This window comes from Lepidothrix coronata, unplaced genomic scaffold (genome assembly GCF_001604755.1).
Source record: "Lepidothrix coronata isolate B3197 unplaced genomic scaffold, Lepidothrix_coronata-1.0 Scaffold151, whole genome shotgun sequence".
NCBI lineage: Eukaryota > Metazoa > Chordata > Aves > Passeriformes > Pipridae > Lepidothrix > Lepidothrix coronata.
In genome coordinates, this window is record NW_016690331.1 from 1,425,875 (window position 1) to 1,443,610 (window position 17,736).

The 17,736-nt window shown below is 45.9% G+C and overlaps 1 protein-coding gene across 2 annotated transcripts in view; it reads right to left on the minus strand.

Moving 5' to 3' along the window:
* The window catches only part of PLCD1 (phospholipase C delta 1), a 52,005-nt gene that overhangs the window by 4,895 nt on the left and 29,374 nt on the right, over positions 1-17,736 (minus strand). For both annotated transcript variants that reach the window (XM_017828677.1, XM_017828676.1), the window contains exons 5-11: positions 13,776-14,004; positions 12,458-12,659; positions 10,545-10,689; positions 9,428-9,577; positions 3,608-3,769; positions 2,017-2,173; positions 1,581-1,697 (exon numbers count right to left, since the gene is read on the minus strand). In XM_017828677.1, the coding sequence (XP_017684166.1) occupies positions 1,581-1,697; positions 2,017-2,173; positions 3,608-3,769; positions 9,428-9,577; positions 10,545-10,689; positions 12,458-12,659; positions 13,776-14,004 (1,162 nt within the window). The remainder of the gene's footprint in view (positions 1-1,580; positions 1,698-2,016; positions 2,174-3,607; positions 3,770-9,427; positions 9,578-10,544; positions 10,690-12,457; positions 12,660-13,775; positions 14,005-17,736) is intronic.

Consider the following 17,736-nt stretch of genomic DNA (forward strand, 5'->3'; position numbering starts at 1 on the left):
GAGAGGAGCCATTACAGCCATTCTGCTTTCTGCAGGATCAAAAAGTGTCCTGCATGGAATTTATGCCACCTAGTTGAGCAACTGCATCTTTTAGATAAACCTCCTCATTTCTATGCTGAAGGAGTTCTCTCCTGCAGTGAAGCCAGAAAATCCTTCTCAGATCATTTCTCTGGCTACTCAGCCTCATTATAAAACCTCCTTTCCAGCCCAGATCTGCCTATTTTCATTTGCCATCCCGAGGGGCATTGATGCCTCTGTTGGTTAGACCAGAGAGCTCCTCACACTCTGAACTCCTCAGGTAGGAGTACAGCAGCCGCGATTAAATCACCTCTTTGTTGTCTCCTACCCAAAATAGATCAAGCCTCACTGGTGTCCTAACACCGGGCAGATTTCTTGTATTCTTCCCAATTTGTCGATATCTTTTTTAAAAGCATTGATGTCAAATCTGGAACAGTCTCTGTGAACAGTCTCACTAACACCACACAGACCCCAGCAGCTCCTCAGTGCTCTGTTGATTTCTCAAGGATGATTTTAACTTCTTTAGCAACATCTAAGACATCTCTTAAGACACAGCAATTTATCCTGGTGCTGGGTCCTTCATACCCTGTCATACATGAAGGCCAAAAGCATTTTAAGGCACTCCCTTATTTTTCCACCTGCAGCAAGACTTTGGTAACTGCAGTGTACTGGTTTTACTGGAAGCTGCAAGTACTCAGGTCTTCTGAAAAATCTGATTTAGAGTGCCCAAATACTGCATTCAGGTCAGATAAGGCATGCAGGTCTGGCCTTAATGTACCCCAAGGTAACTGATGCTGCCTCCCAAAGACTCTCCTGAAGGTCAGACAGGCCAATGGGTGCCATCTGTGCCCCCATGGGGCCTGCAGGACCCACCAAGTTCAAATGCTGCCAGGCACATCCAGCCCATGTGGGTCTACACAGCTGGAGGCCAGGGTGCCCTACACCTTCAGCTTCTCTTGTCTGGTTGAGCCACAACTGGGACACCTCCAACATCCAAGAGAGCCAAGCATGTCATCACCAGCCTGCCCATTTACCACTGCATTGGGTTTCCTGGGTGAGAGCTACAACAGAATTCACTTGACAGGCACTGGGTCTTTTATTTTCACCAAATCTCTAAGTTATAAACACACTGTCAGAGGCCTCAACCCCCTGGGAGTATTTATGATGAGCTGCTCTGACTACAGGGAACAGCTCAGGACATGGCTTGGCCCTTATGGTTACAGCCTTGCTGAAGGGCTCAAGAGAGCTGAGTTTGGTTTACAGCTCTGCCAGAGATTTTCAGCACATCTTCCAGCAAGTGACTCTTCACTCCTGGCTCCCTCTTCCTTTGTGAAATGGCAGCAACTCCACTAACAGTGAAATTGCAGGGACATGCACACTAATGTGCAGGAAAGACTCTCCTAATGGACTTGTGGTGAGCCAGAAAATGTCTATGGAAAGTCACTGAGCAATGGCTGCAAAAGGCTTGAGATTGCACATCCACCTCAACTGAAGCCCCTCCACAGACAGTTCATCTGTGACTTAGTCAGCCTGACCCTCTCCAACCTCCCAGCTGCACCCACCAATCTGGCAGCCAACATTCCACAAGTCCACGGGGTTGTAGTTGGAAGAATCTGTCCTCCAGCCTGCAGGGTAGATCCGGCTCAGATGCCTGATGTTGTGATGAATAAAACTGGTTCCTATAGAGAAAAAAAAAAAAAAGAAAATGGACCTTTCAGTGATGGGGGCTACTTTTATCTCTTCTTGATGTTGCTGTGTATCCTCCTCCTCTGCCTAGCAAGTCTGGCTGAATGGGAACTACCTGTATAAATGCCTTTCTTGGTAACAGCCTCCATGATAGTAAGGTTTTCCCTCTGTTTCTCAGTGACATGCATGACCAAAGAGATCATAACCCATGTCTTCTAGAACACCATTTCCTCATGCTTAACCACCACGAGCTGTCCCTTTTTGGGGGACTGGGACAGAGGATGGCCTTTTGTCAGGGCAGAACACACATACCAGACTCCTGGGCCAGTTTCAGAGCTTTGCTCTCTGAGAATGACGACATCTCGTAGAAAGCCCGAGGATGGCTGGGGTCATCAAAGCCTTCAAAATGGACACTCTTGCAGTAGACAACTGTGTCTGACAGCTCCTTGGCCAGCTTCAAAGTATCACTCTGAAAAACAGGAGAGCAAGAGGTTTGCAGGGAGTTTCTGCAGCCAAAAGTAATAGTTGTGTTTTCTCTACGACCCCTGGGGCTTTCCTTCTCCACCGTCTTCACAGGGAAAGGATGCACACTTCCAACACTCAGCGGCGTCCCTATGGAGAGAGGGGGTGGAAAAGGATTCTCTCTTTGTTGGTGTGATACCCTCCCTGCTGCTCTCTGCATGATCACTTCTATTTCAGCACCAATGTCTGTCTCCAGGTGCTAAACTTTGTAATAGAGCCTTAGCAATGATGTTTCCATACTGCCCTGTTCCCAAGCATGCAAAACTAGGAATAAGGGGAAAAGAAGGATGTTTTGGCCTCCACAGAGCTTGGGCTTTTTTTTTTGGCCTCAAACTAGAAAGTTCTCACAGTGCTTTGATGCCTCCTACTCCACAGCCACATTCATTAGTGTAAGGATGAAGTGAGAGCCACCAGCTCCCATCAGAGGCAAGAAAAGAAAGGGACAGGCTTCAAAATCATGCACATTATTTTACACAGTTCAGAGAAAGAAGTAAGACCCTTGAAGAGTGAGCAAATCAGCCAGGGGAAGCACAGACCAGACCAGACCCAGAGGCAGCTTTGCCATCAGTGGAGACTGAACATATCTGTGTCACCTCTGAGCCTGCTCCCCAAGGGATATGGCCTTCACAAGGACCTGCAGTCTGGAAACTGAAGGTCCTCACATGAGGGAGCAAAACACTGGTGTAAAGGCCAGCATTTTCTCCCCAGAAATAGTCATACAAATTGCTGTAGGAACTGGCCACCCCTTCCCCACAAATCCATAGCTCTTCCCTCCCTCCCTCCTCCAGGTCAGAAGCACACAGACCATGAGGGTGCAGGTACATCCCAAAATGTGACTAGAAAGGCACCAAACGAAGTCACGACGGTCCCATGACAAACAGATTTCTGGAAATCAGGCAGACAGATTAAACATGTGCCCTTCCACTGCCTCCATAAATGCTACATGGTCTGTACCAGCTGCAGGGTCCTCCGGCCTCATTTTAGAGGAAGAAGCCAACCTTCGTGCTTGGCTGGCTCTGCAATCTCTGTTTGTGCCTGGGACAGAGATCATTAAGCTGAGCAAGCACCAGGATCCCCAGCTCCAGCAATTTCAACAATTCACACGTACAAATCCCCAGCTGAGCAGCTGAAACCACACTGAGAACTGTCTTAGCTGGGAACATATTAGAAGTATATTTCAATGGCTTTTCTTTTTTTATTTCTTTAGGCACGGTACAAAATCCATCTAAAAAGTGGCTTCCCAGCATGAGTCATGGGACAGGCTAACAAGATGGGATTTCCTGATAAAGGACTTCAGAGCCCTCTGCAATAGGCAAAGGTTTAAAGCTTTTCTGTCTCTCCAGATCTGCCCCCTTCCAGCACTGTTACTTCTCTTACTTACCTTCCCCTTCTGCTGTACTTCAGTCTTCACAGATTCATCTTCAATTTCAGCTGCTTCATCTTCATCAGAGACATCCTCAGCCTCCAGGTTGTTGTTCCCATTTGTGGGGTCCTCCTGCCTGCTCAGCTTCTTGCCTTTCACAAGGATCTTCCCTTTCAATTGCTGCACAAGGAAAAGGGGAAAAAATAGCTGGTGAGTAGAAAAGGTTCTAGTCCACCCTGAAGAAGCCCCTCAGCTGCAACCAGGACCTTTCAGAGCTGCATCAGTCTGTGGTTATTATCCATAGATACAGGTAAAAATAAGTCTGTTTCTTCACTGAGGCTCTGCCCAGCCTCTGAGACCTCAAGCCATGAGTCTGAATACCCCAGAATGCCCACTCTGAAATAGAGCTGACCATCCCCTCAACTAGACAACTAAAACAGTTGTGCAGTTAAAGGCAATCAAAATATACTTTTTTTTTCCCAAGACTGAATGTGGCTCAGCAAACAGGGTCAAGCTTGGAGGTCAGGGATAATGGGAGCTCCTCGTGGCACTGTTTCTGCCTCTCTGTTTGGTCTGCTATTTAATCTACCCCACAGTCAGCAATGTATGGTTATAAACACAATGTATGTTTACAAGCACAGCTTGAGAAACTTTATGAGATCCAAGCAGGGACTTAAGCAGTTCAGACCTCTGTTCCAGCAGATATTTTAATGGAGAGAGAGGTCCATTAAGTTCTGGACAGGTGTTTCATGCACAGCAGACATGGAATTTTAATGGGTAAGGATTTTGCAGGTGAAGCCTTAGGATCCTGACAGCCTAAGGAAGAGTTCCCAGACCCTTTCCAATGACACCTCCTCTTCTGCAAACAGCTTCTCCTGTGACTGCTGCCACGGTACAACACTGATCACAACCAGCAGCATGTGCCAGTGTAACACAGCTGGCTGCTGAGTGAATCCAAGGAGCACATCCCTTGTGCTGATCGATTCTCTCCAGCCTCTTTCAAGGTTCACATAAAACCCTCAGGTGAATGAACACACCAGCAGGTCATAGTCACTCACAGACCACCACACCACTGAAGTATCTTTTGTGGGAAGAAGGCTGGAGCCTGGAGAGGGATGAATTTGAGCCCAAACGAGGCAGCAGCAATGCTGGCAGCAGGGAGAAGTACTGAGAAAGGTGACTGAGGGCAATCTCTAAGTGAGCAGGTTATGCCTTAAAATCAGGAGCACCACGAGACCCTGCAGCTTCCAGAGAAGTCAGCAGGAGATTTGCTGCCACCTGGATGTGTTTGGTACTCCTGGCTTTGGAGTGTGCTAGTTATTCCAGAAAAATTCAATCTTGGAATTAGCCAATACAGTCCCTCAGTCTGTGTAGCACATTCCCCTTTCCTCAGCAACACCCTGTATTTGCCTTTTCCGCAACAGCAAAAGCAGCAAACATCACCACACTCAAATGACAGGACTTTGGAAAACCAAGGACCTTTTATAAAGCAACACAGGCATTTTCAAAGGACACAATTTCCCCCCCTTTGCACCCTTTGTGGGTGCAAGAAAATCGCATCACATCTTTATAGAGACCAGCCCAACTCCTCACCACCCAGTGAAGCCGTGGATGAAGCTTTGTTGTAGCAGAAGTTTGACACTGGCATTTGAGGCAGCAGCCAGGAGCGTTTTTATTCAGCTACCACAAATGTTCTGTTTACACTGGGGCACTTTCCCTGTCACTCAAAAGCTACACTCAAAAGCAGATGGAAGGAATGTACCAGTTATTTGGAATAAAAGGTCCAAAGGAGCAGTCAGAGCATGGCAGTATTGTCCTTCCCATCCCCAGACAATCCTCCCAACTCTCATCTCTCTTCCAGGCAGAGCTGTGACCTGCTTCTTTACATCCATGGCTGGGAGATGAGTCGGCTCATCTTCAGACTCTCACTTCAGTCTGCTGCTCCCATGACTCTTCCCACCCTCCTACCTCAACATCCAGCTCTACACTCTTCTTCCTCAACAAAATCCAGTTCTGTGTCAGTTTTTAGGCTCTAGTCAACACTTGGAATGGACAGTTCTGGAAGGATTGCACTGGGGACAGTAAGGAAGGTCTGAGGGCAGTCCCTCTCATCCTTTGCAGGCTGCAGATACCATCCTGATACTTCATATATATTATTTGCCTCTGCTTTCTAATGACCCATATGAAACATTACCACCTTATCTCACAACTAGTAGAGAACAAGGATAAGGAATTCGGGGCAGATATCTTGATTCTTAACTATCAGTAGGTAATTAAGCGTTTTAAGCTTATGCCATTCAGGACAGCAAATGGGAGGTGTGATTTCTGGTACAGATTCATTCTACAAGGCTGAATAACATCAGCAGCAAAGGCACAGCCTCCACCATCCTCAACACACCCTGTGCCAGGGCTGCTGTTATCCTGTCTAGCCTGTGGTTATTCTGGGAAACCTTGGATATGCTGCAGATGCTCCCCATGGGCACAGGAACACTGGTTCCTCCCCATTGTACCCCCTAGGCAGGTAATTTCCACTGTGGGGGAGAGCAGCCCATGTGCCACCTAACTCAGAGGAGATGCATTTGCTTGTTGGTCCACAACGGGAGGTGAGATTCACCCCAAAACAGAGCATTTTCATTCCCATTCCATGAAAAAGGTGATATTTTATAGTAGCACTGCACTGAATCCATCCTGCAGAAGCTGCCAGTCTTCCTTCAATTAATATGGGTGCTATGAAGCAAAGTCCCAAATCTGAGTTTATCTTCTTTAATAAGGTTTTAAATAAGCTGATACACACAGACACAAACACACACATGCCCTTGCTTCATTTCTCTTGGTTCCCCTCCATGTAATATTAAGTATTTCTAGCCTGAGGCAAAAGACACTCAGCTCATCAGTTCAGCTCTGTTGAGCAGATCCCTTGTCTTAGGAGGAAGCATTAGCTGAAATACTCAATAAATATTCTCCAAGCAGACCATAAAGCTATTCCAACTGTGTCTGGCAAGCCCAAGGTTGAGTACAGCCTAAGAAAAGGGTACAAGGACACTGGATTCCACTGAGAACGTGCAGTGGAGCGGTTGCTGAAATAAATGCAACTCTTGCCCTTTTTCACATTCCCTGTAAATGGCACTGTCTTATTTCTCCACAGGTGGAGCTCCCCTGCTCTCCCGCCTTTTCACTGCATGCTGAACAAGCTCAGCTCTGCAAGTGGAGTGGTTCTGATACGTGGCCTTGCTTCCTTTTGGGAGTCTGTGGATTGGCACATGGCAGCCAAGGAAGCACTGCTGATTTTATCAGCAGCAGCAGAGCTGTAATGAGCACAGAATTCTAAAAGATATGCATACACATGTTTATCCCACCTGAAAGTTCCCTACCCCCCAATAGCAACCTGAAAGCCAGAGCAAGGTCTGAGTTCAGTTTTCATCTCAGTGGGAATGGAGGATTTGTAAGGTGATCCACCTCATCAAACTTTCTGGGCTTTCAACACCTCCTTCAGAGTCAACAGAGAGAACCAAACACTCCCAGGGTGTGATTCTTCTCATCTGTTTGGACAAACACTTGCGAGGAGGTGGACCACACCTCCAACTCCCTTTGACTGTATTAACTGTTTCTCAAAGGAGCCCTAAGTAAAGTGCTCACACACATGAAAATGCAGGGTCTGAGTATTGCTACCTTACATCCCATTCTCAGGGTGAGGATACCCACCTCTCCAGACTTCTGAGAAGCTGCGAGGAATAACATGTTCACATTCATGAGGAGACACACCTGATACACTGAAGAGCTGCCTGCAGCACTGGGAGCTGTTTTAGTCTCATTCCAGGACTGGGGCTTTGCAGCATTTCTAGCTGGGATGCAGGGATAAGGGGAAGGGGCCGGGCAGAGCCCTGTGCAGATCAGGGATGGGGCAGAAGGGCAACAAGGAACACAGACTGGATCAGCTCCTCCCTGCAACTCTGGTACTGCCTGGAGCTTTTATGTGGCTTTTGTTATTTCATCCTATAGCCTTTAATTTACTATTGGGACCTAAAGACAGCAGCTTGAGGGAGATATTTAGACAGGCTGTGTAGCCCAACGCTGTTCCTGAATGGAGCCTAATAAATCAGATTCCTGCCTCGGGCTGTGGAATGAATCGTTAGCACAAATCCAAACCACGTCGATCTTCCTTTAATTACTGACATTGCCCTGCTAACACAATCGGCAGCAATCCTTCCACTGTTTGTATTTACAGCCTTTCAGCCCTCTTCCCAGTGACAGATCCCATCCTTTTTCTGATATAAAAAATACCACATTGTCCCAGGCTTCCTCACGTCAACTTTCATAAGGGAGTGGAAGAGCCAAGAGGTTTCTGGTTTGTTGGTTCGGGTTTTTGTCCTTAATGTTTCAGTTTCAACGTATTTTTCACCAAAAAAATCAGCATTTCAGCCCTTTGCACTCTCCTAGTTCACACAGTAGGAAGGCAGAGGAAAAGTATCAGAGAGAAAAGGACAGGTCTTGATACATTGACAATTTTTCTCCAATTAAAACTAAATGGATCAATCCCTTCAGTGGAGCATATTGGCCCAAATCCATTCACTAAGGTAGATCTGGGCCATTGTGTTCCAGCTGGGGACACGTGTCTGTTTGGGCAATCAAAGCAGAAGGTTGGATGAACATAGGAATGGGAAAAACATCTTTGGGAAGCTGGGGTCGTCCCCTTACACACACAAATCACACTTTTCTTTCCCAGGTGTTTCTCCTTTCTTTTATCATATCATTGCCCTGGTCATAAGGCAAGAGTTGTGAAAAGCCATCAGCAGCTCTCCTGATTCTGCACCAAGATAAATAGCAAGTCAGGAGGGGACAATGAAGACACTTATTTTTCCAAGTCAGTAACAGCCTGCAGAGACCTGTCTCCATGCTGGGTGTACCTCACCCTGGCAGTCACTTCTCTCAATGGAGTCACCTTGTCTGTGCCAGAGTTGAGGTCCTGCTGAAGCAGCAGCATTAAAAATCATGATTCATCCTAATTTATTGCCCTGGTGCTTAGGGACCAACCCAGATCAGCTTCCCTCTGTGCTGGGCATTGTATCAAATGAGGCATGACACTCCCAAACAAAAGGGGAAAGTTGGAAAAGGAAAACAGATAAAGGAAGATGGAGAACAAATAGAAGATATTTTGGGTGGATGGTTTTCCTCTCCTTTCTCCCCTGATGACTGCCAGCTTTATCTCACCCACAAACTCCTTCCAGCTCTGGGTAGGCAAGCTCATCCAACTTTTGGTAAATGATTTCTTTAGCAAAGAAATGCAATTTAAAGGGAACTGCAGCTACCCACACAAACTTTGCCTGTTTCTGCAAAGTGCTTGAGAGAAAAGGAGGAAAGGAGGAAGGAAAGAAGGAAAGAAAGAAACAAGGTAACAAGGAAAAAAAAACACAAATGAAAGGGCAGATGAATATTTCATTTGGCTTCTGTTTTGGAAACTTTTTTTTCCGTATCAAGATTTTATTTTCATTTCTTCCTAATTATCAGCTAATGATTTTAAAGTGGTGGCCCACTGTTGTGGGCTGTGTATCTCCTTCCCCTTGCAAGGTCAGAGCTCAGCTCCCAGCTTGACAGCTGCCCTGATTCATGGGAATCAAAGGGGCATCCCTAGGCAGCCTCCTGCTTTCCCTTGTCCTTCATGGATATCTCCATCCCCACCACTCCAGGCCGCTCTCAGTGGGAGGGCACTTTGTGCTTGATACAGTTTTAGGCTACTTTTACTGGTTTTCCCCTTGAGTTTTGAGTTTTGCACTCAGCAAGAACACAAATTTCCCTTCTTGTCCCACCTTCAGAAGGCAGTGCTAGAGTGACTTTGCTTACCTCTGGGGAGGGGAACTGGGATTTGTTTCCATCCACTGGGGCAACCAAGAGCATGTCCTGGAAGATTGTTGTCATGTGCTGAGCCATGACCCTCTGCTGGTCGACACTGCAGTGGTTCTCCAGGGAGATGATGACAGGGTATGGTGAGGTCTAGGACAAGACAGCAACACACACCATCAGTGAACTCTGCAATACCACCAGTCTGTAGCAATTGGTGTAAACCTCAGTGCTGTTTTCTCAGGAAATGAGTGTCAACTGTAGGGTCTAAATTCTGCTAAAATTAAGATTTGTTAAATATGGACAAATTTAACAATGCAGTAGCTACTCAGATCTCTGCTGATGCCTTCCAGAGATGATGATCCAATGGACAGGGCACCAGGATGGGTCAGGATGCCTCCCACAGACTTTCTGGGGCACTATGGTGAAGCTCCCTTTGCCTCCATTCTCCACTTGCACCGTGGGTCCGAGCACCTTCCTACCTCAGAGGAAAGGCTGGGGAAGGGGGCTTTGAAATCACGGGGTTTGCTCAAATCCTGAGGTGACATGAATCCTTCCTCATCCCTGCATAGGCCTGATCTGGTTCCCTGTGCTCCCCAAGGCATTCTGTGTGCTGAAGGCATTGGCATTATTGTCACTGTCACTCCTTTGTAGCCCCAAAGGAAACTTGCTGCCAGCTCCCAAGTGCACCGAGGGAAAATAGCAGAAAGCCCAGTGAGTCTGTACAGACCCAAAGTTTTTCTGAAGGCTGCTGGCCCAGCACTGTCATACAAGACTCCAGACCTGCTCATTCCTTTTAAAGCAGAGTAGAAGCAGTCCTTCACATCTAAAGCATGGGTTCCTCTAAACTAGAAACAGACCCTAAGACATCAAAGCCACATAAATCATGGGCTTGGTACACATTCAAATTCATCCTTGGATGTGCTCTACCTGACCAGCAACTCCCAGGAATGGATCTCTGCAGGAAGCAGAGCATGGATGCCCGGACAGGACACATCTTGTCCCCATGAGAAATAAGGTGAAGCCTTCACTGTTTCTGCTCTCTGCTGGGAGGGCAGAGATCTACTGTCAGTCCTGGACTATGCAGCATGAGAAATCTTAGAGGGTGCCTCGTCCTTACTTTGAAAGCATAGTTCTTGATGGCCTTAATGACATCACTGAAGAGGATCTTGGAGGTGAGGGTGTAGCCGTGATAAATGACGGGCTCTGAGTTGGGGCCATCCCAGCAATCCAGCTCCACACAGCGGCAGCCTTTGGTGAGGGCTCTGGAAACAAAGAAGCGACCTGGTTGGGTTCTAAACCTTCTGCTCCGTCTCAAAATGAGGGTACATCAGGCACAGGTACTGCCTGGGAAGACTGACGGGAAGTTTGGGGAGCAAGGGAGAAAAAAGGAGCTTGGAAAAACAGGAAAGCAGAGAGAAAGGATGGGATCAGAAGAGCTCAGTGTCAGCAAAGATAGCTCAAGGCTGAGCAAGGAAAGCACAGTAGGATCTGAGAAAGGAGGCAGTGGAAGTCCAAGCTAGAAATATCCAAAAGGCAAGACAAAGCGAGTGCCAGATGAGAAAGGACACTCATGACTGTGGCCCAAGTCTTTCCCCAAAGATGGTGAAGAGAAAAGAAAACCAAGAGTGGCTGCATTGGATGAATGACAGTAAGACAGTCAGCCTTAGAAGCCAGGTCACAAACCCTGGATGATGTGAGTTCTTCATCTAGATCTGATACAACATGAGAGATGAATCCTCAGAGCTGTGAGGGAGTGAGCTGTGGGAACTCCACCGTAGCTGGGAAGACTGCTGAGGACCAGTTTCCCAAGCTGAGTTTACAGATCGAATTTCCACTTGAAATTCCCACCTCTACATATCCATACTTTCATTTTAATTCACTTTCAAATGCAGGTTCCCACCTTACCTGTCTAGGAGGTGATGTCATCTCTTTCACAGTAACTCCCTAAGCATTTCAGATTACACAACTCATTTCACTCTTTGCAATAGAATCATACAATACTAGAATGGTTTGGGTTAGGAGGGATCTCATCCCGTTCCAACTCTCTGTCACAAACAGGGACACCTTCCACTAAATCAAGTTGCTCAGAGCCCCATCCAACCTGGGCTTGAACACTTCCAGGGATGGGGCATTCACAGCTTCTCTGGGAAACCAGTTCCAGAATAATGGGATTTTTATTTATTTTTTTTTTTTACAACCAAAACATACATCTATAATTTTAAGATACTGTAAGAGGAGTTCAAACAGCTATTGGAAAGCAACTTTTTTCAGATTTCACTCTATACAGTTTTGGCCTTGTGAGTCTAGACAGTCATTGCTCCTGAGAATCAGGTAAGTCATAAACAAAGACAGAATTGCAGTAATTGAATTGCTTGTAAGGAAACACTGTCTCGCCTGATAAAAGCACAGGTCACAGCAGATGTAAGGTGGTTGTGCAGGTTAGTAAAGGTCACTGCACTCATCAGGCCATGAGACATCTGATAACAGACGTTGTTAAAGGCAGAAGGAGACAACACCTAATGTTCTGTCCAGGGATGCTGTGGGAACATCTGAGATGCTAGAGAGGGCCCAGGCATAAGTTTCCTGGCTCCTTCCAGTCCCTACACAGACCTGCAGTTCTATGACAGAAATGTTTGCATCCTGTAAGTTCCTTGCACTCTCTGGTGCCATATTCTGGGGAATGCAACATACCCCCTCAGCACCGTGCTTTGAAAACACTGTGCCAGAGGGCTGCAATCCAGCCTCCACAGGGCTGCAGATATTTTAAAATCCCCTCAAAATGTAGTAATTATACATCTTACAGTCAGGAGGACACCACACAGGGCCCAGCAGAGACCCAGGTCAAAGTGCAATGAAAAGGGGGGGCACAGCTCACCCTGGTGTGAACATGGGTCAGTCCACATTACCTGGTCTCAGGGTGTGAAGTTGCTTCTTGATCCTGTTGCATCTAGCAGTATAAATGCACCTCATGTTGAGGACAACCTCCCCCACACACATAAACACACACACACACACACACACATACTTTACCTGATATAGGCTTCTGTGCTGCTTGGACCTGTGATCTGGTCTTCCATGAGATAGGTATTGTGTGAGGATGACACCAAGTAGTGACTGAGAGGTTGGGTCATGTCCTGGTACACTTTACGGTGGGAGGAGTTGAATATATCCCCCTCATCAGACAGCAGGTACATCAGGAAGCCGTCTTTGGTCATGGCGTTACCCCTCTTGGCTGCCAGACAAACAGACAGAAACCCCACTCTGAAAATCTGACACCGCCAGGTTGTGCCGTCATCTCCACCGCGATTCCTGCTGCTCTCCAGGGGATGTCAAAGGCAAAAATGTGCTCCCTGGGCATCCAGCTAATAGCAGAGATACTGATGCTGCTCGCAGGACAGCGACAGCTTCATCTGCCTGAAAATGCTTTTAAAACCCATTTACAAGCATGGTTTTTTATGACACTGTCCTTGATAACGTCTCAGAAGTGTCAAAGACAGCCCTTACCTCATCTGTCTCCAGAGACTTACAGTATAAAAATCTCCATTTGAGCATTTCAAGGTTTCTCTGAACCCAGAGAACTTGTCAGATGTCTAAACACAGCAAGATAAATCTCGTCTAGATTATCCAATGAATACATGATTTGCAAACACAAAATTATCCCCAACTTTAGTGTGGAATTGATTTCTCCCCATCTTAAGGGACTGAGAGAGATCTCGGCCTAATCCTAAAGTCTTGTTCCAAAGCCTTGTCCCTCTCCCGAAGGAACACCAAGGTAGTGCAAAAACAGCCCAAGATCCTGAGTTGGCTCCCTGAACATGTCCTCCAAGGTGCCCTAGACTGATGATTCACCTACATTCTGAGCAGACAGACAGTTCTGTGATTGCCTCCCCTAAACAGCTGCCATATCCTTGGCCCTCAAGTCACAGATCTCATCACTTGTTGGCTTTTCAGGTGCCCATGTTTAAGACCATCTGCCTCCATTCCAGCTTCTGGAGAACAGAAATGTTGCTACATCCTCAACCTTGAAAAGCCACATGAGGTCTTGGCATTTGAATAACCCATCCAAGTCTTTCCCTCGGGATTTTTATCACCCTCTGGCCAACTCTGTACCAATTCCTCTCCAGCTGCACAGTGTACCCAAACTAAAACTGAAGACAGCTATTTCCCAGGCACTGCTCTGCCCTCCTCTCCTAGAACTGCTAATGTTCCCCTAGGAGATGGGTGTTTTAGAAGCAGCTGCGAGGAGAAAATAATGCACACGACTGCAGAAGAAAGGGGTGGTAACACCATTCATAGTTCATCAAAAAAGCCAGATTTTGAACCAAACCAGCCAAGGTTATCAACCTACCTCTTTCATTGGGCTCATATCTCTGAATTAAGGCAGGGGCAGCAACAACAGCATCTTCTTCCTGCTGCGTCTCATAGAGGAACCTCACCAGGTTCTGGCAGGACATGAACCCGTCTGCATCTGAGTACATTTGGAAGATGTTGTCTATCTCCCTCCTCTCTGTCAGTATCTTGTAAAATTCCTCTATCTCATCATCCTCCAGAGCCTCTGTTTTGGACTTGTCACAGTGCTGTAAACGTAGAGGGGAGAAGGAGTGAAAACCTTCTTTCCTTCTGGCATACGCCAGCCGTAATCTGCACCAGGGCTACACAACGCAGAACACAAAATAATTGGAGACAGTTACTGCCCAGTGAATGAGAAGCACTTGGTCAATGACAAATGGCTCTCACTGACAAGGCCAAGAGTCATACAACAGTTACAATTATTAGTATTTACTCATATTATCAGTGTGACCAAAAGCCCCAGGCGTGGCCCTGAGTTCCATCGCACGGGGTGCTGTGCAAACCTTAAGTCAGAAGGACAGCTCAAGATAATTAAAGCACAAATCAAGGTTCAAGAGAAATGTAACTCTTGATCTCAACTCTCCTAAACTATGGATAGAGATTGTGGCCTAAAATCCAGTAAGTGAAGTGAAAAGGACCTTGACCTTAGCGGGTCTGAGCTCAGGGCTCAGGAGGTGGCCAAGCAGTAGGGCTGGTTGTAAAGATGGCATCAAAACCAACTTAAAAAAAAACCCAACGAAACAACAAACTACTAAATATGCATATTTAGGTATGAAAAAAAATCCATCTTTCCATGGGCATTTTCCATTCTCATCGAAAACCCACCAAGTAACAAACTCTCCAGAAAATTTCAAATCAGATACCATCCTTGCAAGGAGCTATAATTCAAATTCTCCATGCCCCCATGTTCCTCTGAGGTTTGAAACTTTCCTCTAGATAAAAGCTCTGACAGAGCACCATAGCCAAGGACTTGATTGGCCATGAATGACTAGGAGCTTGGGATATGCATTTTAGTGTCTCCATGAAGGACAACAGCTTTTCCAATAACAAGTATTTCCAGTTTATTTAAAATACTCCCAGGTTCAATTTTTCATTAGAAAATGACAATTCTTTTTCTGTGGCAAATCCTGATATTAATTTTGTTGTTTGTTCCTAGCAGAATTCTTCAACTTGTCAAACCAGAGGAATTAAACTGCTTTCCATCTTTGATCCCTTGTGACAGACTGAGCTGTTTTCCTGGCTTTTATGGCCAAAATGCTTGTCTCAGTTTAACCAGTCATGATACTAATCTCATCCTAGCTCTGCCAATGATCTCAGTGGTGGCCACAGTGGCTTTGGCAGCACCCCCAGCAAGATGATGAGGGACTTTCATCCTCTGCAAATCCTCCACTGCAGTCCTTCACTATCTGTTTAGGTAGCATATATAAACCCAAAGAAAATTATCATGATGCCCAACATTTCATAAACTGAAGTGACAGAAAAAAAAAAAAGAGTTCAACTTGTCCTGACTTCAGAATCTGCTGAATAGAAGCTACGGGCTCATCTCAGGGATGGGACAACCTGTGACATGCTCAGTACTACCTTCAAATTATGTTTGAGAGTCCAGGAACTGCCTTTTCCTTGCTGCCTTCCATGTCTATGCTCCTGTGCTGTGGCCTTGGCTGATCTCTCGAGCTAAGCTGAGCATGATGCTCAGCAATTGCAACAGGAATATAAAGAGGGAGAGCACCTGGTAGAGACTGTGGGGATGTGAATTACAGATGTTCTTTGTGTTAAGACATGAAAGGGAAAATGACAGGATATTACTTCTACAAAACTGGCATTTTAAGTGATCTGCCTTGGGAATTCTGTTCATGAGTGGCTATTAAAGGTTGTGATGAAAAGAGGACAATAGGGTTGGCATCATAATCAAATGCCAGGATAGATCAGATGAAAACAAGACAATAGCATTGGCATCATGATCAAATTCTAGGACAGATCAGATGCACGGTATAAAAGTGGGTTCCTTCTGCTTTGGCTGCAAGCTCTCCTAATTAGAAAGAGACCCTCAACCCAAAATCCTGTGTTTTGCCTCACATGTCTGTATCATGAACTATAAGTACTGAATGACCCTCAGCCTGCCACAAAAAGCAGGTTCCTGAGGCACCAGAGTGAATATTCAGGTTGAAATGGAGTGAGCAATGAGAGGAGCTTTGCACAGTTTCTGGTTGCATTGCATATGTCTTACTCAGGTGTGTTTCAAACCCAGATGTGGACACATTATGTGATGGAAGGCAAGAATAATGTGCAAACTTGCCCTGTAGCCCTCTCTTGAAGTTCTGATCACCCTTCCTTCCTGTGACTAAATGAAGAAAAACTCACCAAGGCAGAAAAGACCACCCTGTTAATAGGCTCTAATGTCTCAGCCCATCTAAGCTGAGGCAGGATGTAAACTGAAAATGTAATTGCTTTAGGAGCAAGACAGACTCTTCCTGGAGGCAAATCAGCCCTCAGGAGATCTGAATTAACCTCCAAAGAGCCTCTCTTTCCAGTGGCTATACAGGAAGCTTAACAATTACGTGCCTAATGATGGGACCTCAACTAGCTGCCTGCATTTCGACGGGTTGAATCAAGGTTTAGCAATTACTTGGAGTCCTTAAGCAAAAAGAATTGAACTTCATCAAGTTTCTTCTCCTAAAGCTCCCTTGTAACTATTGTTACAGCAAAAGAGGTTCATCAAATGAGAAGCAACTGTGCCTCTAAAATAAAGGTTTGGTGTGTGGTTTTTTTGAGTCTGTTTATGTTTAAAGATGTAGGGATTGATTCATCTCACATAAGTGAGATGTATCCTTTAGGATGAGGTGAATCACACCCTGGTCTCTGCTGGCTTCACCTACACAGACTCTAAGGCAGTGTTAAGTGTTGGTGCTAACATCTCCACTGGAGACATACAACTCAATCAGAGGGTTCCTAGCCTTACTGCTATCCTTCCAGGGTCTTCCTGAGCAGGGAATAAAGGATGGGATACACCAACCAGAGCAGGCAGTACAACTGGAAGATTTCGCAAGCAGAAATCCTTTAAGATCTGCTGATGACCTTCCCCCCAGTTCCTGCAGAGCTACCAGAGAGAGACACCTCCATAAAGGAAGGATTATGAAACTTGAACCTCCTTTGGTGGAAGGTTATTTGCTCACAGGAAGGAGGAGGAGAACTACTGCCTGGTGCCCAAAACCACCCACGTGTTTACCAGTGATCAGAAGAAAGCATTTCTGAAACTGCACACCCATTAATTCAAATCCTGCTTCAGACAGGATGGAAGTTTTGGAAATTATCCAGATGTTTTATCTCACCTCAGCAGGATGGATTCTTTAGAGAGAAACCAAAAGCTTAACAAGTGAGAATTTTTCATCCCTTTCTTATCTTCTGATAGGCTCAGCCTGCAAGCCAAATCTTAAGAATTCAGAAGTGCACCTCCCTGACCAGATTAAATATGCCTTGGGAGTATTAAATCAATCAGACTGGTCCAGGTTTGGGTGCAATGTTACCTATCTATCATGAATCTGACAAGGTTTTTTTCCTAATTTGCACTTTCTTTTTGCTTATACGTGTCATTTGGCACCCTCCCCCTCTGAGAGGGTGAGAATCTGGGTTCACAATTGCAACCAAATAGCCAGACTTAGGCACTGACATGTGGTCATGGCACACAGAACTCCTGAATCACTTGGGACTCAAAGTGTACTTGAACTTTGTTTTTCCTTTTTTCTTGCATTATCCACGTTTGCATCTCATCTTCTGCATTGTGGCAAAATCGGGCATCAATCATGAAGGTCTTAACACACCTTCATCAAAAACATTGTTCTGGCCTAACTTAGTGGGAATCTGCTGAGCACCAAAAACTGAAAGTCCCTCCTTGATACAAAAAAAGAAGCCCAGAGTTCACTTTAGGGTAGGTCTCCAACCCAAGGTGAAAGCTGTGGGAG